At 47.0% G+C, this 24859-nt stretch overlaps 1 protein-coding gene across 7 annotated transcripts; it reads right to left on the bottom strand.

Moving 5' to 3' along the window:
* Window positions 1-204: 204 nt before the first annotated feature.
* Window positions 205-12724, bottom strand: Mettl21a (methyltransferase 21A, HSPA lysine). Of its 7 annotated transcripts, none has more exons than XM_075951560.1 (4): window positions 12645-12724; window positions 11791-11966; window positions 10993-11104; window positions 205-1794 (listed from the first exon to the last, which is right to left on the bottom strand). In XM_075951560.1, exons 2-4 carry the CDS (start codon window positions 11935-11937, stop codon window positions 1397-1399), a joined length of 657 nt encoding a protein of 218 aa, XP_075807675.1. In that variant the 5' UTR covers window positions 11938-11966; window positions 12645-12724; the 3' UTR covers window positions 205-1396. The 7 variants fall into 7 exon arrangements, with proteins under 7 accessions (XP_075807675.1, XP_075807679.1, XP_075807674.1 ...); XM_075951564.1 differs by having other exon boundaries at window positions 205-1539; window positions 12610-12702; XM_075951559.1 differs by having other exon boundaries at window positions 12610-12700.
* Between the last annotated feature and the right edge of the window lie 12135 nt (window positions 12725-24859).

The following is a 24859-nucleotide window of genomic DNA, read 5'->3' on the forward strand; positions in this document are numbered from 1 at the left end:
CACTGAACAGCTAGTGGATTCTTGGACTTCCCATTAGTAGATAGCTATTGTGGGACTAGGTGGACCACACAGCCTGTAAGCCACTCTGATACCCTCTCCTCTCTCCCCCCTCCTCCTTCCGTACCTTCCTCTCCCCTGTTCTGTTCTTCTAGAGAGGACCCTGACTAATATGACTACCATTTTTAAAGGATATAGAAGACAATGTAAGATATTCTCATATCCAAAATATTTATTAAAGGAAAATGAGGTCTTGAATAGTGTATACAACAAGTTCAACACATTTCTATTACCAAATGCCATTGTCTAAACTGCTTAAATTTTTAGTTAAATGTAAAAGGAAAGCTTGTTTTGATAACTTTATTCACAAAGTCTACCCAGATAGCTCGGGATGTAGTAACTTGGGGTTAGAGTCTGCCCAGTGTGTGCATGACCTGGGCTTGCTCCCTGGCACCACACAACAGCAGTGGCCTCTAATGGACTTTACCCTAGTCACTTGTTATATGCTTCTTACTGGGTAAAGGGAAAGAAAGTCAAAGAGGCCTCCAGCAGCTTGCAGCCCACAGGGAGCCCGAGATCCAAGAAGTGATTACAGGCACAATATAGGTTTGTACCTTGGGAGCTAACGTTCGTAAAATGAGAGTTAACTTTTCAGAACTGACACATAAAAGATGGGGGAAACACCTAAGAAACAGGACAACCACAGCAAGAAACAGCAAAGCTGAAACAAAGCATTGTTGTGGAGGAAAATTTCAGGCCACAGTTTTATGTAATTTTAAATGTAATTTTTATTCCTTTGCTTACATTCTTACCCTTGAAATCTGCTGACAGAACTCATCCTCATCTCAAGGTGCCTAAGAACTAAATGGTAATCCGGGTGCCGTGGCACACCTGTATCCCAGCACTCAGAGACAGAGGCTGGAGAATCACTGTTTGAGGTAGGCCTGGTCTACAGTTCTAGACCAAGCCAGGGCTAGAGTAAGGCTTTATCTCACAAGGAGAGTAGGAGACTTCAACAGCACAAACATTAAAGCAATATATGCAGTAAACTTGGTTTACACTCAGCAGACGAGAAAACTGAGACAAACGTACAGCCCAGAATGTACTGCTGAATCTCACCAATTTAAAGACACCTTTGCACCATTCTTTTTAGAGCGTTAGTGGGAAATGCTTACCAAGTGCGCACACTGGCTAAGGAAAGAACGCCAGGCAAACCTTACACGTGCATTCGCTGCTCAGCAGTGAGCAGTCGTGACACACAGTTATGGCAATGTGACAAGGTGAGTTTGTCTGCAAACAACACATGCGCTGTGTTCTTTGAGCAGCTCTGGTTGGATGGACGGGAGTTGTAGTTCTAAGACCTTACCTGACACATTCGATTCTTAGGGAATAGTGCCCACTACAAGTCCTCCCTCTGGCTTCTCTTCTGTGCTCTGTAAATATGGACGTCCTTCTCGGGATCGTAGTGAACCTTCCACACAGCAAACCGCCTCTCCAGCATCGTTAGGAAGTTATTATCCCGTTCGTAGCGAATTCGGCAAGCTAAAAGAATCACAGAGTGGTTGCTACAGAGGTACCCCAGGGTCTGAAGAAGATCTGTGAAGGTATCTTCTAAGTATATGATATCAGCTCCAAGTATGAGATCAAATTCTCCAGGCGAAAAACTTCCCAAATTTTGTCCCCAAGTCAGCTCCTTAACAACAACTTTGGGCTGGATATGGGGAGGTAAGTTGGCTTCAACATTCGACTTGAGAGATTCTAATGCTACTTGTCGATCTGTGATAGTCACATGCGCACCTACAATGTGGACAACAGAAAATAAGGTGAATATCATACATCCGTAGTGGGCAGAGAGGGTCTGCTTCAGTTAATCCATGCATTATCTAAAAGTCGCAGATACGGAGAATACCACGACCTTCCACAGGCAGATAACCAGACCAAAACAGAACTCCTTCTACTGTGTAAAAAAGTGACCCTCAGCTTGCTTCTGTGGCACACCTACTGACTGCCAAAGTGGTTCTAGCGGACCACAGAGCCACAGAGTGACACGCGGAGCTCTGGAATTCTCCACGAGAGCTGGTCCAACCGCCATGAGTATCCACCACTCAACTTGATTCAACAGGCCATAACCTCAGCGTAAAATAAAATCCAAGAATGAAAAATTGATAAGCAGAGTATGACTATCAAGATCAGAAGATACAAACCAAAAGTCTGCTTTGGAGGAACCAACATTAAAACAGAATCACAAGAGAATGTGCAGGCTGCATTCATTTACACTCTTCGGAAGCAGTTGGGCTCTCTGTGTGATATATATATAACTACTGGAAACCTGTCCTCTGCATTAGTGTACAGACTTAGTATGTACTGGGTAACAGGCTAAAAGGCTAGTTCGTGTCTTCCAAGTGCTATTCCACATGCAAATGAGGAAATCCATGGCACAGTAGCTTACTCATCTGTCTTTATGTGTTACTGACAGTCAACTGCAAGATCTATTTCTTTAACCAATGTGAGTAAGAGAAAACTGAACAATAGCCAACCACAGTAGGTTAGTCTCACTACAACCATGGTGGGTTAGTCTCACTACAACCATGGTGGGTTAGTCTCATTACAGCCATGGTGGGTTAGTCTCACTACAGCCATGGTGGGTTAGTCTCATTACAGCCATGGTGGGTTAGTCTCACTACAACCATAGCGGGTTAGTCTCGCTACAACCATGGCGGGTTAGTCTCACTACAGCCATGGCGGGTTAGTCTCACTACAGCCATGGTGGGTTAGTCTCACTGCAGCCATGGTGGGTTAGTCTCACTGCAGCCATGGTGGGTTAGTCTCACTGCAGCCATGGTGGGTTAGTCTCACTACAGCCATGGTGGGTTAGTCTCACTACAGCCATGGTGGGTTAGTCTCACTACAGCCATGGTGGGTTAGTCTCACTACAGCCATGGTGGGTTAGTCTCACTACAGCCATGGTGGGTTAGTCTCACTACAACCATGGTGGGTTAGTCTCACTACAACCATGGTGGGTTAGTCTCACTACAGCCATGGTGGGTTAGTCTCACTACAACCATGGTGGGTTAGTCTCACTACAACCATGGTGGGTTAGTCTCACTACAACCATGGTGGGTTAGTCTCACTACAACCATGGTGGGTTAGTCTCACTACAACCATGGTGGGTTAGTCTCACTACAACCATGGTGGGTTAGTCTCACTACAACCATGGTGGGTTAGTCTCACTACAACCATGGTGGGTTAGTCTCATTACAACTCATCTAAAAAAGTGTAATCATGTCGAGTTTTGACATCAGAAAGTTTGAAATTTAAAATTGTTTAATTCCTTCATAATAGTATCTTTCCTTTGTATATTTTTTCTAATCTCCCAAAGGATCCAGCACCTTTCCGGTGGCACTTCCACCAGGTGTTTCTTATCTTAAACACTAAGGCAGCATGTAATTAAATCTGAGGTTTACAGTTCTAGATGGTGACACTGATAAAAACGCTCAAGCTGTGACCATGCAAGCCTGGACCCACTACTCCAATGACTCACTGGCAGTGTGCTGCCCAGTAAGCAGAATTCAATGACTGTTCTCTGGGAATGAAAACTGCAGGCAGCCTTCCCGGTTTGAATCAGTACTTTTATTTGTGAGCACCACTATGGCAATCCCCGAGTGATGGTAATCATTGAAGCTTCACCTGGGTATGCACTCTGAGCCCTTCTCTACTGCCTGTCCTGGAGACAGAGCTCTCCCCACTAGGTACTACTAACTTACTAGGCTTCCAGAACTGCCATAGGCTCTTAACGTCACCCAAACAGTACCCTTTACACCTCCAGTTCTACAGATATCTAAGAGCCCACTGACAGCCAGGGAGTCAGCACCGTGCTCACTCCAGCCATACTCAGCTGAGCCTGCACAGGCCTGGTAGGAAAACCTGCATTTACCAGGTTGGTTCCAGCCTAGTGAGTAAGATACGGTAAGGAAGGGCATGACATTGGACCAAACACGAAGGTATCAAATGACTTCCCGTACGATGAATACTACAAGTAGAAAAGCAAGTTGCTATTGTTCATAAATGATGAGGGAAACGGAAGTGGACCTAGTAAAAACAGCGGGCTGTCACTCAGGAACGGAAAAACATTAGGTAAACCATTGTCATCACTTTTAGTTTCTGTTTTGTCTTTTTGTTTTGTGAGCTGGTTTTGGTTTTTTTTGAGGAAGAGTTTCTCTGTGTAGCCCTGACTGCCCTGGAACTCACTCTGTAGAGCAAGCTGGCCTTGAACTCAGAGACCTGCCTGCCTTTGCCTCGAGTCCTGGGATGAAAGATGTGCACCACTGCTGTTGGGCTTAGTTTTCATGTTATAAGCACTGCTCTACTGCTTAAACATTCAAACATAACCATGTGCTAGAAAGCTAAAGCTGAGCAAGAAAATCCTTACCTGGAGAAAGCCAAGAGTAGCCATGATGCAGTGGGAGGCAGAGCAGCAGGGATGTGCTCCGCGCCAGGAACCACGCGTCAGAAAGAAATTCAAGAGAGGGAGAGGCCAAAGGAAGGGAAACCTGAACTTACACGGAAGATAAAGCCATGGGCTGGGGAAGGAGAAAGGCCATTCAAGGCAATAGGCACCAGGCATAAGTAGTGTGGGTCCCGGGAACTTGTCAAAACATGAAAGAAGCTGATGAGCTACTGTACAGGAGATAGCCAAGCCTGCCCACAGGTCTGGGATGTGGTCTGCAGCAGCAGAGGCACAGGATGTTTAAACACAGGCCACACCAGCAATTCATTGACATTCCAGATAAGGGTCTGGCAGCTACTCCCGGAAGTGAAATCAAAGAGACCAAGGGAGAGGAGGCTATGGTCATGAAGGGCAGATGGTGGGAGCTTGGGTCAGCCTTAGAGAAATACAGAGTCAGGGCTGCTGAATTTGAAACCACAACCCATGAACTATGGTCTCATTCATCAGACCACAAGAGAACAGTGAGTCCACCAGGCCCACTTGTCATACAGGCTGTTAGAATGAGACTGACCGTTCAGCCTGTCCCTCAACGCTGGGTGACCCCCTGGATACTGATGCTAACTCAGAAGAAATGCTGGCAGGAGCTAGCCAGGGTGTGATGGCAGTTTTCAGGACCACGGGTCCAAGGCTCAGCAGAGTCGTGGGGAAGGCAGCAAGTCAACAGATGGTATCTTCCTGAGCTCTGTATTTCAGGACAGGAGTCTCCAGGCCTGACTGAGCATCAAATTACACAGAAGATTTTTTAAGTGAAAATTCTCTAACATATCCCAACATACAGAATCCTTTCTTTAAAATGGGATCACCACACCCCAACCCCATGTATAAAGAGTTCCCAAGTAGCATAAAGACTAGGGATTTTCTAACTAAAACTCCAGTTTGAAAGTCAGAACTAGATTCAAAGTCTCACCACAATCCATAGCTTTACAGTCTTGGGCAAGTTATTTAGCCTCTATTAACACCTCAAGTGTCAACACTGGAGGAAAACCCGCGACTGAGTCTACTTCCCATACAGGTCTGCTCTGAGAATGGCACAGCCCAAGCACACACAGGAACTGCTCCTCTTACTGACATTCTGCATAGCATCATCTACTTTTTATGCAATCTGTCTTTACCTAGTCCTTCCCTCTGGACTTAAACTGTACGTAGCTTCCTAAGATGTGGATCTGCCTGCCTGGTCACTGGGTGCTACTCACACTGACCCAGGAGACACTTGGTAGGGAGTCCATGGACTTAGGGATAAATAATGACTGAGTACCAAAACATGAACTTGAAAAAGAGAACAACCAATCCGTTTCCAAATGTTTCAATCACTACATGTTTTAATTCTGTTTCTATTTTCAAAACTTTTCTCATACTCTCAGCTTTTAACCTCAAAATTTCTCTAATCTAATACTTTATAGTGAATATGAAAATCATGCAACAATACAAATGCTTATGACAGGGATTAGAAACACACACACACGTACAGACACAGACAGAAGATTATGACAACTGTGATTATGTAAAATACAGATGGAGAAAAGAGAATGAAAGGAAATACATAAAAATGCAAATAGGAATTCTGCTGCAATGATAAATATTTTGTGATAGAGTCTTATTAATTTTCATGATTTCCAAAAGCCATCAATCTAGCTAGTTAACGCTTATTTGATTTTTAAATTCTAAGCTATGTGTACATATGTGTGTGCATTTGTGAGTGCAAATGCCCAGAGTCCAGAAGGAAGGCTGGATCCCCTGGAGCTGGAGTTCAAGTCAATTGTGAAACACCTGACATAGGTCCTGTACAAGAGCAGTGGTCATACAACACGCTTGTCACTGCCCAGCCGTCTCTCTGGCCCCAAGTTCCTTCATGACTTATTCCCAAACTATCCAAGTATCCAGTGTCTGAGTAGCTGGTACTGTTCAAGGGTCAAGGACACAGAACAAGTCATGGTTTCGTTTCTCAAGAGCCTCAATCTCGGACACAGACACATGAAGTGATTGTTATCCTTCATTCTCAAACAGTGTTTGAAGAACTTTATCCTGACTTCTTCAACCCCATATTTCTAGACTTCTCATTAGAAAAAACAGCATTGGGGCTGGAGAGATGGCTCAGCAGTTAAGAGCACTGGCTGCTCTTCCAGAGGCATGGAAGCAGAAAAAGAAAAACAGCACTAAAAATAGCAACATGTGTGCGTGAGTATATGCACACAGGGGAATGCGCATACACCCACACACATATCCCACATATACCCCACAGCACATCTTTTGTCAGCTAATGAGCTAATTAGCTAGCTATGCGTGATGGTAACTATGTATGCCGGTAACTAGCTGTGCGTGATGGTAACTATGTATGCCGGTAACTAGCTACATGTGATGGTAACTATGTATGCCGGTAACTAGCTACATGTGATGGTAACTATGTATGCCGGTAACTAGCTACATGTGATGGTAACTATGTATGCCGGTAACTAGCTACATATGATGGTAACTATGTATGCCGGTAACTAGCTACGTGTGATGGTAACTATGTATGCCGGTAACTAGCTGTGCGTGATGGTAACTATGTATGCCGGTAACTAGCTACGTGTGATGGTAACTATGTATGCCAGTAACTAGCTACGCGTGATGGTAACTATGTATGCCGGTAACTAGCTATGCGTGATGGTAACTATGTATTACGGTAACTAGCTATGCGTGATGGTAACTATGTATGCCGGTAACTAGCTACGCGTGATGGTAACTATGTATGCCGGTAACTAGCTATGCGTGATGGTAACTATGTATTACGGTAACTAGCTGTGCGTGATGGTAACTATGTATGCCGGTAACTAGCTACGTGTGATGGTAACTATGTATGCCAGTAACTAGCTATGCGTGATGGTAACTATGTATGCCAGTAACTAGCCCCTCTTCAGCCTCACTGTGGAGCAAATACAGAAAAGTCATTGTTAGAGGTTAAACACTGTGCCCAAGATCAAACAACAGAAACAAATGAGGCAAAATTAATTCTAAGTACAACTATATGCCTTGTCTCTATACCAGCCAACAAAACTTGGCCTGTGTTTACAGTAGAAAACGGGGGTTGGGGAAGCTAGTGGGAAAAGCCTACAAAGAACCTTAATCTGAGCTTCTGTGTCTTGACATCCGTTTGTGAGCCTCAGATTTCTGCAGATAAGGACCCTGGAAGTGGTTTACTATCTCAAAACACCGGTATCATTTGAAAAAAAAAAGTTAAAAGTAATATATGACATAAAGGCAATGCTATATCCTCTAAGGATAATAAAAGATGTGGGGCCAAGCAGAGTCTTTCCAATGACTGATGGTGTTGCGGAATAAAGTTTCCCTTGAATCAGGGACATGGAGCTAGAGACTAGCTGACTGGAACTGGTCAAAGAAAGACCAGAAATTTGGATAGAGAAGATGCACAGGAGTGGAGAGAGATATCTCCTGCAGTGTTTCTGGCCAAAAACCAAAGTCACCTAGTTGCTTCTAAGCTACTCTGATCTAGCAGGTTTTCACCCCCACACCTGACTTCTGAATATTTGTTGGTAAATTAGAATGATAAAGACTTAATTTATACCCAGAGGATTGTGGGATCAGAAGCCCAAAGGGGAAGTGGGCTGACTGCTGGGTTGGGGGGCTGCAAACAATAATTAAATATCATAAATTCATATGCAGTCAGTCGGTAAGCCAACAGAAAAACACCATTATGGTTTTTGCTAATAGACAGACCAAACAATCAATTAATATATACCTTAAAAACTTTTTTTAAACCTTGATTTTTATTGACATGTATGGGTGTTCTGCCTGCATGTCTGTCTGTATACCACACGTCTGTACGCCACACGTCTGTGCGCCACACGTCTGTACACCACACGTCTGTACACCACACGTCTGTACACCACACGTCTGTACACACGTCTGTACACCACACGTCTGTACACCACACGTCTGTACACCACACGTCTGTACACCACACGTCTGTACACCACACGTCTGTACACCACACGTCTGTACACCACACGTCTGCACACACGTCTGTACACCACACGTCTGTACACCACACGTCTGCACACACGTCTGTACACCACACGTCTGTACACCACACGTCTGCACACACGTCTGTACACCACACGTCTGTGCACCACACGTCTGTGCGCCACACGTCTGCACACCACACGTCTGTACACCACACGTCTGCACACCACACGTCTGCACACCACACGTCTGTACACCACACGTCTGTACACACGTCTGTACACCACACGTCTGTACACCACACGTCTGTACACCACACATCTGTACGCCACACGTCTGTACACCACACGTCTGTACGCCACACGTCTGTACACCACACGTCTGTACACCACACGTCTGTACGCCACACGTCTGTACACCACACGTCTGTACGCCACACGTCTGTACGCCACACGTCTGTACACCACACGTCTGTACACACGTCTGTACACCACACGTCTGTACACCACACGTCTGTACACCACACGTCTGTACACCACACGTCTGTACACCACACGTCTGTACACCACACGTCTGTACACACGTCTGTGCACCACACGTCTGTACACACGTCTGTACACCACACGTCTGTGCACCACACGTCTGTACACCACACGTCTGTACGCCACACGTCTGTACGCCACACGTCTGTACGCCACACGTCTGTACACCACACGTCTGTACACACGTCTGTGCACCACACGTCTGTACACACGTCTGTGCACCACACGTCTGTGCACCACACGTCTGTACACCACACGTCTGTACACACGTCTGTACACCACACGTCTGTACACACGTCTGTACACACGTCTGTACACCACACGTCTGTACACCACACGTCTGTACACCACACGTCTGTACACACGTCTGTACACCACACGTCTGTACGCCACACGTCTGTACGCCACACGTCTGTACGCCACACGTCTGTACGCCACACGTCTGTACGCCACACGTCTGTACGCCACACGTCTGTACAACACACGTCTGTACAACACACGTCTGTACAACACACGTCTGTACAACACACGTCTGTACACACGTCTGTACGCCACACGTCTGTACGCCACACGTCTGTACACCACACGTCTGTACACCACACGTCTGTACACACGTCTGTACACCACACGTCTGCACACCACACGTCTGTACACCACACGTCTGTACACCACACGTCTGTACGCCACACGTCTGTACGCCACACGTCTGTACACCACACGTCTGTACACCACACGTCTGTACACACGTCTGTATACCACTTGCATACAGTTTCTACAGAAACAGAAGAGGGTGCTGGGTCCCTTGGCACTGAAGTTATAGGCTTTTGTGAGCAGTCATGTGGGGGCTGGGAATCAAACCCGGGTCCTCTGAAAGAGCAACAAGGGCTCTTAACTCCTGAGCAATTCCTTGCCTCTAAGTGTACTTTTATCCACTAGCCCTGCCATTGCTCTCCAATCAAGATCAAAGAAAGCAACACAGACTACAGAACCAAAACAGAAAAGGGAATACTGAAAAATAATGAGTCGTCGGAGAAAAAGGTGGGACAAGAGTGGCTTAGTTGAGCCTAAAATAACCGTAGCGTATGAATAATTCAATGTTCTGCAATTCCAGACATCCCCCATCAGTTTCCTCTGAGAACCAGTAGTGTCGGGAGTATTAGCCTGGGAGCTCCTTACAAATGCAAGCTCTTAAGTTCCCCTCTGGAGCCACGAATCAGGACCACACTGGAAGAGGAGCCACAGGTGACGATACTGAGGGGTTGGTGTGACAGATAACATATGACAGGGTAACCTGAACACCGAATCAGAAGTTGTAGAAAGAAGTCAACGGTAAGAGAAAACATAACAATGAGACTTAAACGTGTTCTAGGGGGAAAACAACCCTCTAATCAGCCCAGTACTATGGTGCAACACGCCTGTAATCCCAGCTGCTCAGCAGGCTTACAGTTCAAGGCCAGTCTGGCCAACATTATAAGACGCCATCTCTGACAAGAACAAAAAAGCAAAGACCTAAAGCCCATATCAGATGAAGGCAGATAGATTGATAGGTAGGTATCAGCTAATTACAGACCATTGATATAATCACAGACCATCCATATCATTTCTTAAGGTGTCAGAGTACACTTGAGAGTCCATCAACCCTAGAAGGGAAAAACCAGCCATTTTCTCAACAATGAGGGATTAAGTCTGGTAGTCTATGGATTTAGCACTTTAAGACAAAGAAATTGTACATAATTCTACCTTGGCATCACAAGATCAAAGAGAGCAAGGTGATCTCTCAGTAGAAGAATGAGCAAGAGGATGAGAGAAAGAGGAAATTGCTGTCAGCCCCAGAGCTGAGACCAGCAGCAGACCGCCCACAACGCATGGGAAAAAGAGGTTAGCTCAGTAAGGCGGAATGCCAGCCAGGTGCTTTCCTCGAAGGAAACAAGTGTCCTTCCCAGTGAGTTCCTCTCACTAAGGAGGGAGCCAGCTCACTGTACTCACCTAGCAGGGCAGCCACTATGCCCACCAGCCCTGTGCCAGCACCAAGCTCCACAGCAGAGCAGCCCCTGAGCTCCACGGCCCCCATCTCCAGGTACGTGGAAAGAACAATGGCCTGAGTGGGGAACACAGGGTGATTAAGGTCAGCAAGTGTCTGCAAGATGCCAAATGCTGGCTGGAAGAAACAAGAACCTAACACACACACAGGAACTTACCTGCTGCTGTAAGATAACCTATTAGAGCAAACACAGGTGCAGTGTGGCCAAAGCCATGCCAGCCAAGGGGCAGCTATAGCTAAAAAGCGTATTGTTTTACTGTGTCACAGCCCACAGTTACATACTAGGAGTATAACGCAAATGTCTTCATGCCAGCCTTTTATTTAACAGCTGAAGACAGAGCTATCAGAAGCAGAAAAGCAAGAATCTTTTCAAACTATAAAAACCTTAAGACATGATGTTAATTTTGGGCTATGTCTCCACACGTTCTTTGTGTGGTATTTCAGAAACTAACTTAATGAGTGACCAGGGCAAACAGGCTCCTGTTTTCCTTCCAGTCTCCTGATACTCTGGGAGCAATCACTGGTCAGCCATCCCACTTCCCTCAGCTTTCAAAATGTAATGTATGTAAGGGGCCGCGGGGATGATGAAAAACTTGTAAACTGGGTAGTAACGGTGCAATGCCATGAACATACTGAACAACCCAGGGCTTTTACATCTCAATAAAACAATCAACTTTCTCCTTAAAATGATAGTCTAGTCTTAGCTCGTGGACGTTACCACAGGCCCTCCAGAACCGACTTACCGCATCCCAAACAACTGCTGCGACTCCCAGTTGCCTCCAGTCCTGACGGATCTGGACAGTGTGGTTCGCAAAAGAGAAGGTGGCAAGAGGCTTGTGGAACTTCTGGAGCCCTATCTCCGCGCTCTCCTCATAGGGTACCAGGGCCATTTCTCCTGGGTCCAACTCTTTGCTGGGACCTGTCTTGCAAGAAGAATCCTGAGTGACTTAGTAACTTCAGAAAGCTTGTTGAAGCTATTCTACAAGTTCAAAGTAAGAAACAGGCTGAGGTGTATGCAATTTCTTCAACAACTTTTCCTCTGAGTCTTAGAAGTGAAATTTGGCTCCGAGTTCGTGACAACTGATACCTCTGGGGGAAACACCTAGACCTTGCCTACGCGCCCCAACTACTCCTACGTGGGCTTGGAACTGCATAAAGGTGAACGAAGTGACAGTGACAGCCCTGGGCACCTGCCCTGTCCCGTCCTAACACGACAGAACAACAGCTCCCGGCTCCCATATTTTTTCTTTCTTTTTTGGTCTTCCCGCCTACGTCCCCAAGTTCAGCTGGGACAATGGAGCCAAATATGTAGGCTGAATCTTAACGCTTCGCCCTGACTTTTGGTCCTCGCTGGCTATGGGGTCGACACAGGCAGAGAAAAGCAGCACGGCTCGGGGACCCCAGTCCCGCCTGCCACCCCGGGGCCACAGATGCGCCTCGCTCACGCCCACGACAGAGTCCCGGGACCCGCCGCGAGTGGGAGCGGGACTCCGCAGGGCGCTCCACCCGGCCCTTCGGGACCTTCGGGACCTTGGAGGGAGGAGGAAGGAGACTTAGCTCACCGGCCACCCCGCGGCCTCTCAGTGCGGAAACTCACCCGGCTCCCGGGCCGCGCAAGCGCACTAGGCTTCCCCCAGCAGCGCAAAGCTCCGCCTAAAGAGGGCAGATAAGCGAGAGGAAGTTACTTCCGGGAAGGGAGGCTCGGGTTTCCGGTCCGTTACTTTAATAGTGCTGCACTTGGTGGACACGGGTTCTGTCGTTCCTAGCTACGTAGGGCCGCTTGGTCTGGGGCGCAGGGAAGAGAAGGCGATTGCGCAGGGGCGTCGGGTGCCCTGCGATGGAAAAGCGCCACTGCCTTGCACCGGCTGCTCTTGTGCCGGTCTTATTTCTAAAAGTGGGCATTTAGTGGGTAAAGCCGAGTACGAAGCGAAGTCATTGTTAGCATCGCACAGCGCGGTGGAGCCAGACCACGTGCAGCTGATTCGGGCGCTCGAGTCGCCCCCAACACCCAGATCCCGCCCGTCAGCCTGGGCTGCAAACCCGGCCCCCGACCCCACCACCCAAGGGTCCCCGCGTGCCTGGCCCCGCCGAGTCGCCGCTGCCTAGCCTCGGCCAGCCGCCAGGCGGAGTGCCCGACCTCCACATTTCCAACGTAAGCCAGTAAGATCCCTTCCCTAGAGTTACTGAATTTTCTGTTTGGGTCATTCCTTCCTCGCCATTTCTCTCTTAGTAGGTCCTTTCTTCTTACTTGCTCCGTGGATCTTTGCTGTCTCAGACCCTCAGCTTCCCTTTTTCTTTTCCTTATTTTTAAATCTCAGGGTTGTTTTTTTTCCCCCACTAGAACTGTTGATTACTCCGACTTAAACAGTGAATACTTTCATGAATACTTTATTAACACTGTGCCCCCATCAGTATGCACAGTTATCAAAAGAAATCCCTTCCTTGAGATTTTTCCCCATTTCTTCCCTTTGGGAACCCAGGACTAAGCACAAGAAAAAGTGTTTTGAGGCCAGAAAAACGTTCAAATTTTTAACTGGATTTAACTCCCCAGACTCCTGGAATCTGGCTAGCCATTCTGTGTACCTGTTCTCCATCTTCCCACAGAAGAATGTATACAGACACGGTGCGGGGGAGGGGGAAATAAGGGAGGGGGAGGGGAGAAGGGCTGGCTAAGGATTGTATACATATGTATATGACTGTAAAACTTCCCTAAACTCTCCAGCACTCTGCTGATAAGAGCATTTGCAGCAGTACAGTTACTTAAGGTATCCCTTTTGCCCCCTCCTTAGCTCCCAGTGTTGTAATTATTACCGACTTACTCAGAAAGGGCACACATATGCTTAGGAGAAAATACAACTTACATAGTAGTGTAGACATTAAAGAGAGCTCACATTTTATCAAACCAAAACAACCACGGGCCCTCTGAATATCTGAAAAAAATAAAATTTTAATCCTTGAAAAAAAATGAGCACATGAGAGAGGGTACATACTTAATTGCTCAGCCCGCCACGGGCCTGTTTAATGCCCCTTCAAAGGGATGCTCCCCACAGCCTTGCTTCATAATCGACCACATGAGCTGCTCTGGCCATTAGAACATGGGCAAAAATGCCTCTCACCGCTGTGTTGTTGCTCTTTCCCCATGACCCCAGGACTGTATATATGACTTTAAATAAATATATATAGTCTCTCTTGTCTATATAGCCTTGGCTGTCCTAGAACTCACTGTGTAGACCAGGCTGACTTTGAACTTAGAGGTTGTGAACTTAGACCAGGCCTAGCCAGGACTTGTATTTTACATTCAGGAGTCCTTAGCACAACCATTAGGAGCAGAACTGAATCAGGAGTGAGAACGAAACCTTTGCTGTAATTGTGACAATCTGGGGGTGCTGCAGCATTACCTAGGTGGCAGAACAGGGGTGTGAACAGGCCAGGAGACTTCAAAAGTGAGGGAAAGGGTCCTGGAGAGATGACCTAGCAGTCCAGAGCACCTGTTGCTCTGTAGAGGACACAGGTTCAGCACCCAACACCCACAAAATGACTCACAAACATCCAAGACTCCAGTTACAGTGCCCAGTGCCCTCTTCTGACCTCTGCAGGCACCAAGCACACATATGGTGCACAAAATCTGTGCAGTCAAAAGAGTCATACAAAATAAAAACTGGCTTAGAAAAGAAGATTAAGTGAGGAAATAAGGTAAATGTTTGAGTGTGGGTGTTGAGCCTTTTGGCAAGGTGGGAATTCTTTTGGAGACTCGCCAGGCATGTGAGAACTTCCTCGTTGTCCTCTTGACACTCAGTGACAGCATCGGCTGAGGACCCCTAAGAACTGAAAGACACTTCACTGGCAGTCCCATTTTGTTGGGATTTGGTTGTGTTGCAGAACATTTGTTTAACTATACAAAGACTCGTTGTATTTGTGTAACTATGTAAAGGTGTGTTGCATTTGTGTAACTGTAAAGGTGTGTTGCATTTGTTTAATCATGTAATGGCATGTTGCTGTTTTACCTTGCCTGCCTAAGGCACCGGATTGGTCTAATAAAAAGCTGAACAGCCAATAGCAAGGGAGGAGATAGAGGCAGGACTTCCAGGCACGGAGAGTAAGTAGGAGGAGTAATTAAGGCTGGTGGCGAAGAGAAAGAAAAACGAGGACAGAGAGACGGGGAGGAAACAAGAAAGTAGGACCTAGGGAGCATAAGGTAAAAAGCCCCAAGGCAAAATGCAGATGAGTAGAACCAGGTTAAAGTAAGCATGGGGCCTTCTTGAGGGTGTGTTGATAGCAAGCTGTGAGAGGGAGAAGGGGGGAAAGTAGAGGTGCATAAAGATCTTGTTAGGAACAAAAACTCTGAAGTAATGACAACTATCTTAGGGAGGTCCTGTGTTGCTTTCTGTAGCCCGGGGTCCTGCAAGTTTCCAGAAACCATACATAGGCTTAGAGATATTCACTTTCCTTTCCCACCACTGCCCAGCATTCTTCTCTTAATCTGTCCACTGTCTGTTTACTCAAAGACACAATTATTAAACCTTCAGAGATAGGTAAGTGGAAAGTTCCCTCCCTGTTGCAATAGCTGCGTGTATGCATGTGTGTGTACACGTGTGTGTCTGTGTGTACGCGTGCATGTGTGTGCACTTTCGTGTGTGTACGCGCACGCGTGTGTGTACACATGCATGTGTGTGTACGTGTGCGTGCGTGTGCACTTTCGTGTGTGTGCACTTTCGTGTGTGCGCGTGCGTGTCTGTATGCGTACGTGTGTGTACATGTGTGCATGTGGGTACACGTGCATGTGTGTGCACTTTCGTGTGTGTACACATGCGTGTGTGTACGCGTGCGTGAGTGTAGGCATGTGTCTGTGTATGTGTGCGTGTGTGTGTACGCATGAGTGTGTGCGCATGCGTGTGTGAGTGTAGGCATGTGTCTGTGTATGTGTGCATGTGTGTGTACGCATGAGTGTGTGCGCATGCGTGTGTGCGCGCGCGTGCGTGTCTGTGTACTTGTGCGTGTGTGTATGTACGCATGCATGTGTGCCATGGCACCTTTGTGGAAGTCCAAGGACTGTGTAGTCCTCAGTCTCCTCATTTGGGACCAGATGTCACTGTGTCCTCAGCAGCTCATGCCATGCTAGCTGGCCTGCAAGCTTCTGGGAGTTCTGGTTTCTGCCTCACTGTGTAACTCTGAGACTGCAGACACACAGACTTAGTACTTGTAGGAACCCAAATTCAAGCCCTCACACTAGCATGGCAAGTGGTTTACCCATGGAACCACCCCCAGCTCTGCAACACCTTTTTATTTTTATCAGCCAAACAAAGACTGCCTGCTTCCATCATGCAACAACTCCAAGAGGAATTGAAGAGGACACTCCTGTTTTCTGGATTCTTCCATGTCTGAGGTCACAGAAGCAGCAGTCACATTGCTGCCACTTGGTTGCTTGCTCTTCTCGCCTCCCACCAAGTGGAGGCCTCGCCCGAGGCTTTCTGTAGAATTCATCGTGGCTATGGGCAGCTGCTGTTGTTACTTCTTAGAGTCTAGTTCCTGTTTTCCTGGAGCAGTTCTTTCCTGCTAATTGTCAATCTGGGATCCAAGTTGAGTCAGCTCCCAGTCTACAATTTACAAATGTCCCTTTACTTATAACGTGTTTAACATTCAGATAAGCCCGGTGTCAATCAAAATTGTTGGGAGTTGAAAATGCTTAGGACACACTGAACCTAACAAACATCATATAGCTTAGCAATACAGAATGCTGCAGACAGTCCGTTGCTTCTCCTTGTGATCATGCAGCTGACTGGAAGCTGCAGCTTGCTGCCCTGTTCAGCATCCCAAGGGAGGTTTGTGCTGCATATAAAAGCGCCAAGCTCAAAGTATGGTTTCTGTTAAATACACATCATCTTTACACTGATGGAAGGTCAAACTATTACAAGTTGGAGACTGTATTAGCTGTAGGGGCTTATGTGTCAGTTTTCTATATATAAAATGAGGATAATGAGATGACTGAATTAAAAAAAAAAGTACTGAGTTCCTACTGAGAACTGATCTCCCAAACAGGACTGCACATATAATAGTTGCTGGTTCTGTTCTATATTTGGGGTGTATTATTCTCGGACCCAGTTTTATGACTAGGCATAGGTCCCAAACCCGGCTGTTGGGCACATTCCTTCCATCCAAAACACACGAATTAGAAGTGAAGTGGCTAAAGCAAGGCTTGACCAGAGCCCAACCAAAGGCTGTTGGCACTCTGATAAAACAAGGCTGTGGGTGAAGGGGAGAACTGGAGGTGGTCCCAGGAGAACTGAAGCAGTGGAGGCGAGTCCTGATAGAGGGAGAGGAGACTTCTGTTAGTGCCCTCTGAGCACCTGGATCCAGTCAGCCTAGAACTTTCCATCATGTGAGCCATTAAATTCTTTAACTAGATTAAGCCCTTTGAGTTGGATATTTGGTGTTGTTTTTTACAGAAGAAAAACAATCCTAATCCATTCAGTCCAGCTGATCCCTTGAACAAAGCTAATCCATTCAGTCCAGCTGATCCCTTGAACAAAGCTAATCCATTCAGTCCAGCTGATCCCTTGAACAAAGCTAATCCATTCAGTCCAGCTGATCCCTTGAACAAAGAAGACAGAAAACCATGCTGTGGGGGCTGTTGTCAGAGAGCGGAGTAAATGGAGACACAGATGCCTGCAGAAACCCTGGAGTAAATGGAGACACAGATGCCTGCAGAAACCCTGGGGTAAATGGAGACACAGATGCCTGCAGAAACCCTGGAGTAAATGGAGACACAGATGCCTGCAGAAACCCTGGAGTAAATGGAGACACAGATGCCTGCAGAAACCCTGGAGTAAATGGAGACACAGATGCCTGCAGAAACCCTGGAGTAAATGGAGACACAGATGCCTGCAGAAACCCTGGAGTAAATGGAGACACAGATGCCTGCAGAAACCCTGGGGCCCAGCTGCCAGGCTGCCAAGTGTTTCTAGTGCTAAGCCTTTCTTGGATCCATGTGGGCTCCTGGCCCCAGGCTACCAGAGTCATGGGGGAAAGTGCCCTCTTTGCTTTCTGTCACTTGAGTGTCCTATACATACAGCGCAGGATCCTAATGAATAGGTGAATTGTGTTTTTTTAAAAAAAATAAGTCATGTAGACAGACTACAAATATTCTGTAAATTCCTCATACATGGTTTAGTGATGCTAACTGACCACACATTTGCCAAAACAACCCTGTCCTGACTGATGACGGCGGCATGTCAGGAAGACATCCGGTTTCTACCACACAGTCAGCAATGGCTCCATAAGTATTTATGGTATGGCAAGCCTGGTGTGACGGCAGACGCATTTAATCCCAGCACTCAAGAGGTGGAGGCAGGTCAGTTCTCACATACACAGTGACATGCCGCAGGATCGCTTCCATTTTCCTGTCCATTCTAGGACAGAATAATGCACAGGCAAAGATGCCCTAGAGGTGGCTGGGTCTCTTCCCTGGTCCTGAGGAAGCTCACACTCCAGCGGTTTCCTGTTGCCCTACAGCTCTCTAGCTTCCTCTTCTCTCTCCTTTCCAACATGCAGGACTGTAAGTGGCCCAGACTTGCCTCACGGTGCTTGTGGCCTGGTCCCCTACCTGTAGTCTATCTTCTGCTCTCTGAACAGCCTCAGATCCTGCCGGACCCTGCCTAATCCGTCCGTCACCTCAGACTTTTCTACAGCACGTAAAGAAGCCCCTCTGGCCTCACAGCTTGCTTCTGGGCGTTTGGAGCAGCTGTCTCTGGTCTTGATTTCTCCCGCTTCCTCGACATGGCCTCTAGGTTTTCCCTAGGCTGCTGCTTCCAAGGAAGCTTGCTTTTCATTTTGTCCCACAACCCTGAAGATGTGGCCACTTTACTAGAATCCAGCTTGTTCAAAGCTCCCTCTTAAAACAAGCCAGGTCCTCTGCAGCATCCGGAGTGATGCCACGAAAGAATGAGGAATTTGCCATGATAGGCCTTGAACGTGTGCTATTCTCTAACAGTGTAGCTTGATAGAGATCACTGAAGCTCTGTGATAGTCTTTCCTCTTCCACAAAGGACACTAATGATGAGGTCCATCCCACATTGTAGGGGCTAGTGATGAGATCCATCCCACACTGTAGGGGCTAGTGATGAGATCCATCCCACACTGTAGGGGCTAGTGATGAGATCCATCCCACACTGTAGGGGCTAGTGATGAGATCCATCCCACACTGTAGGGGCTAGTGATGAGGTCCATCCCACACTGTAGGGGCTAGTGATGAGTCCATCCCACACTGTAGGGGCTAGTGATGAGATCCATCCCACACTGTAGGGGCTAGTGATGAGGTCCATCCCACACTGTAGGGGCTAGTGATGAGTCCATCCCACACTGTAGGGGCTAGTGATGAGATCCATCCCACACTGTAGGGGCTAGTGATGAGATCCATCCCACACTGTAGGGGCTAGTGATGAGTCCATCCCACACTGTAGGGGCTAGTGATGAGATCCATCCCACACTGTAGGGGCTAGTGATGAGGTCCATCCCACACTGTAGGGGCTAGTGATGAGTCCATCCCACACTGTAGGGGCTAGTGATGAGATCCATCCCACACTGTAGGGGGGTTAGTGATGAGATCCATCCCACACTGTAGGGGCTAGTGATGAGTCCATCCCACACTGTAAGGGCTAGTGATGAGTCCATCCCACACTGTAGGGGCTAGTGATGAGTCCATCCCACACTTGTAGGGGCTAGTGATGAGTCCATCCCACACTGTATGGAAAAACCCTCTGGACACTGTGGCACATACTACTGATTCTAATCCAGACTAGCAATAAGACTTAAGTAAATACGTTTAAACACTGACTGTCTTCTTCTCATTGTGAACCTTAACTGGGGACTTAGCATTTCTTTATGTCATTTTCCTCATCTGCAAAGTGGGAACAAGTACCAGGCCCCTAACGGCACTTGAGGAGGAAGGTGATTCACGCATGCTCAGAGATTAGAAGAGAGCCCAGCACGCGATGATCACCCGTGTCCTTTATTTCCCCGCGCTTGGCTGTTGGGCCAGCTCTCCCCTAGAAGACAGGATTTGCACCCTGAGAGGCACACTTCACCCCTTCTTGCCTTTCGGTGGAACATTTTACATCTGCTTAGTGTCAGCTTGTGTAAACCCAGATGGCCTCTGTCCTCAGTGGGACTCTCCACTGAGCCGCCTCCAGGAAAGAAGTCCAATTTCCCTGTCCCTTTCCCTTGGCACCGCCTGCAGCCCTGGCCATGGAGTCCTGAACGTCCTGTGAAGAACTTAAGCCATCTGCCAACTCTTGGCTTATTCTGAACTTGATACTTCATGCATGACAGAGTCTTCTTGCTCCTCCTTAGACCCATATTTTTCCCTCCAAGGCAAACACTAGTATTTCTAGACTAATCACCTTTCTGTCTGTGTGCCAGAAGCGGCAACAGCTAGGGGCAGCCAGGCTGACCCTGACCTATGGTGACCTGAGGGGGCATAGCCTCAGCTGTCGGGGCCTCACAAGGAGTTGCAGACTGTTGGTCAGTGTTCCAGATGTCTAGGTCACCCCCTCTGTGGTCCTCTCCTGTCACAACCACTGACCTGCCACATCCCCACCCTACCCCCTCCCTGTTGCCTGCACACCGTCCCTACTACTATGTTGTTTTCAAGAGTTCTTCTTCCCTTTAAGTTTAATTTAATACAGCAGTCTTTACCTTACACCAGCAAAATACCTGTGGCAGTATGTCATTCTCCATTTTAGGATTCTCAGTGATCTCACTCTATAACTAGACCATGGAAATCTGCTCGGAGTCAGGACCGGATGCTGAGCAGCTATTTCCTCCAAATTAGAACATCCCCTCTTGGGACTGGGAAAGACTCGCAAAGTAAACAAAACTTAACAGCATTGGTAAAGGCCCCGCCTCGGGGTTACAAAAGCACTAAGAACTGCTCAGGAGAGAAGTCTGTCCCATCACGGAGCTGCCTTCAAGCTGGGCAGCAGGCTCCGAGGATGTGGCTTTGGTGACTCACCGCTCAGGCTGGGCGGGCTTCTGAGGGCTACAGCTGCCTTCTTGTGACCCGTGCTCCCGTGAGTGACCCCGCAAGCTCGCTGCTTCTCCACACCAGGTGGGTGGAATCGTCCTTGTGTCTGTTGTCAGTGCTCTATCCGGGGTGTTTACGTCTCCCCCAGGAAAGTCGTGCAGCACCAGGTTACAAGTTCAGTTCATTCTAGTTATTGCTCATTCAGGACCATCTCTCCAGAAGAAGCCCCTTGTACCTGCCACAGCAGGACAGGGTCATGACCCCGTTCTCAGGATCTTATGTTCAGCTGGCTCCAAGCCAGCAGGCCACTATATTAATTCCCAGGGCTGCCATTGCAAAAAATTGACAACAAACTAGTTAGCTTAAAACATGTACACACAAAGAATTTTGGAAGTCATAAGTCAGGGGGCTGTGTCCCCTGCACAGGAGCCGGGAAAGCATCCTCCCTGGCCTCTGGTGGCCTTGGATGTGTTCCTTGGCTGCAGAATGAGAAATCTGAACTCTACTGCCACCTTCCTATGGCATCTTCTCCCTGTAAACGTGCTCCCTCTTTTCCTAGGACATCAGTCACTGGGTCTTGGACCCCTACTAGCCCCAGACTACCTCATCTTTCCCATCTTTCCTTGATTATATCTGCAAATGAGTGTCGATGGTCCCGGCACCGCAGAAGAAAAAGGGATGTGTATTCAGTAGAGCTGCACTTTAAAGTTTGCACATCATCCTTTCCCAGGCTGGCGGTGTTTGTCGGTAACTTGAGATGCTGGCCATTGTCTCACAATCAACCTCTTGATCTTAAGGAGGAACAACATCCACAACACAGTGGACTAGATTTCTCAGCTATGTTGTTCCATAGGTTAGGTACTAGTCAACGCCTCCCTTTTTTCTGGTTCTAGGCATTAACCCTATGGCTTCAAGCAAGCAAGGCAAGCACTCTAATACTGAGCTGTATCCCAGCCCTCTTTTTACTTTTTGGAGACTTGGAGACAGGGTTTCACGAAGTTGCCTACGGTTAGCCTTAGACTGATTCTGTAAGCCTAGGCTGGCCTCCTGCCTCAGCCTCTCATGTAGCTGGGATTCCAGGCCTGCACCACCACGTCATCTCTTCAATACATTTTTGATCTTAAATGTTTTCAGCTTATGATTGATTTATAGGGAGCAAACCCCATACAGTAAAAAACATTCGTATCTGCAAATAATGCCACATTGACAGGTCTGGGTGTGTTGTGCTTTGAATGAGCAATGCCCCCTGTAGGCTCAGATGTTTTCCAGTTAGTGGTGCTCTTTGGGGAGCTTATAGAACCTTTGGGAGATCCAGCCTTGCTGGGGGAAATAAGCCAACTATGCCACTGCGGGCTGGCTTTGTGAGATTATAACCTTGCCCCACTTCCAGTTTGCTTTCTCTGCTTCCTGTCTATGATCCAGATGTCTCTGTCAGCAAATTTCTCTGCAGCTATGCTGTCCTCACCACTATGGACTCTCATCTAAAGCAGAGCCCAAATAACCTCTTTTTCCCCTACGGTGCCTTTGTCGTGATGTTTCCTCACAGCAGCAGAAAAGTAACTGATACAGAATTTCTGCTTCTTTCTACAAGGACAGGAGACAAATAGCCAGTAACCCAAACTGCAAAGACAAGTGAGGAAGGACAGCAATCTGATGAGAATATTCATAAACAACTTCATACTGAAAACAGGCATGGGCCAGTGTTGGTGCACGCGGGAGCAATGCCTGGGTTTAAGTCTTCAAGATCAACTTCTTCCCTTTTGGAAAACATGACAGTAACATCTACATCATTGGAGAATTGGAAAGTGATGGAAAACCGGATGACCCATGCCAAGTGCCACACAGAGCCCCTACACAGCCATCACTCAGTCCGTTGGACGTTGCTGTTTCTAACTTAGAGAGCTAGTGGACAATACTGACTTACTGCTTTGTGTTTAGTTTGCCACTCAGAATCAGAGTTTTTTTTAATAAACTATCTTTTTTTATTTTACATACCAATCCCAGTTCTACCTCCCACTCACCTGCCTTCTCCCTAGAAACTTTAGGCCGTGGTGAACTTTCGTGAGTGCAAGCCCAGGTAAATTGGTTAGGCCAGGGATCTCCAATCCACAGAAAGTGAGGAGAAGTCTGAGTCGCTCGTGTTTCAGAACTGGAATCCATGCTGCTTGCTGGGTACATTGGTCTTTATTGACAGTGCCCTGCATTATAGTTAGTATGAAGAATATTCTATACTCCAAGTTTATAAACAAAGATACTAAGATATAAGGCTTTTAAAAGGATTTCTTTTGACTTTTGAACTTTTAAATGTAGCACTCCTCCTACTGTTTGGTCTAGGAAACCATTACTCTGTAAAATTAAAGGCCCCACAGGACGTTTATTTATGTGGGTTATAACTGTTGATGTGTATTATTGTCAGCAATGTTGATTTTATGAAATTAAAACTTAAAACAATAAACCACTAATTCAGAAGGCTGATGGGTAAGAGTACTTGTTCTGCAAGCATGATGACCTGAGTTAGAATCCCCAGCACTCATGTAAAAACCTGGGCACAGCTATGCTTGCCTGTAATCCCAGGCTGATGCAGAGAGATAACTTTCCAGCCAGGCTGCCCTAAATGGGAAAGATCCTGGTCCTGTGAGAAGAATGCTTCAAGGCAATAAGGTGGAAAGCAACAAAGAGAATGGATGTCCAGTTCTTGCCACCACATGCATGTGCACAGGGACAGAGTCACATGCCTACACACGTGTGCACACACACAGAGTTAACTAGCATATGCCTGCAGCTGGGCCAGGGAGGCAGGTAGGCTAACTGAAGATCTTCACTTTACCCTTCTCTCCTCCAAATTCAACCCCTCAGTCTCACCCCTGCTCTATAGAAGAACACATGCTGAGCCCTCCCCTCCTCCAGTACCCCTACCTCAAGTGGATTACACACATCTTCGCCCCTCACAACCCCTCCCCTACTCATCACTTTACTCCTGCCCCCAACTTCAGCAAGAACTGCCTGGAAACCCAAAGCCACTGTGACCAGGGACACAGGTTACCTGCAGACCTTCACCTCTCCCTCCATTTCTCCACTCTAATTTCCCATTCTCACCCCCAGCTCTGTAGTAGATACATTCATCAAAGAAAATGTTAAATCTAAAAAAACCCTGGCTTGAAACATCCAGGAAATCTGGGACACTATGAAAAGGCCGGATCTAGGAATAATAGGAATAGAGGAATAAGAAAAAACAGGTCAGTGGCACAGAAAATGTTTTCAACAAAATCATAGAAGAAAAATGTTCCTAGCCTAATGAAGAAGATCCCTATCAAGGTACAAGAAGCATACAGAGCACCAAATAGACTGGACCAAAAAAGAAATTCCACTCCACACATAATAATCAAAACACTAAACTTGCAGAGCAAAGAAAGAATATATTAGAACCTGCAAGGGAAAAAGACCAAGTAACATATAAAGGCAGACCTATTAGAATAATCTGACTTTATAATAATGGATACTCTAAAAGCCAGGAGGGCCTAGACAGATGTTCTACAGACTCTGAGAGTCAGAGATGCCAGGCCAGACTACTATACCTGCAAAACTTTCAGTTACAACAGATGTAGAAAACGAGACGTTCTATGATAAAAACCAAGTTTAAGCAATATCTGCCTACAAATCCAGCCCTATAGAAGACACTAGAAGGAAAACTCCAACCTAAAGAGGTTGGCCACACCCAAGAAAACAAAAGAAATAAATAACCTTAGACCAGCAAATCAAAAGAGGGGACACACATACACTCCACATCAAGGATA

Source organism: Microtus pennsylvanicus, chromosome 17 (genome assembly GCF_037038515.1).
Source record: "Microtus pennsylvanicus isolate mMicPen1 chromosome 17, mMicPen1.hap1, whole genome shotgun sequence".
NCBI lineage: Eukaryota > Metazoa > Chordata > Mammalia > Rodentia > Cricetidae > Microtus > Microtus pennsylvanicus.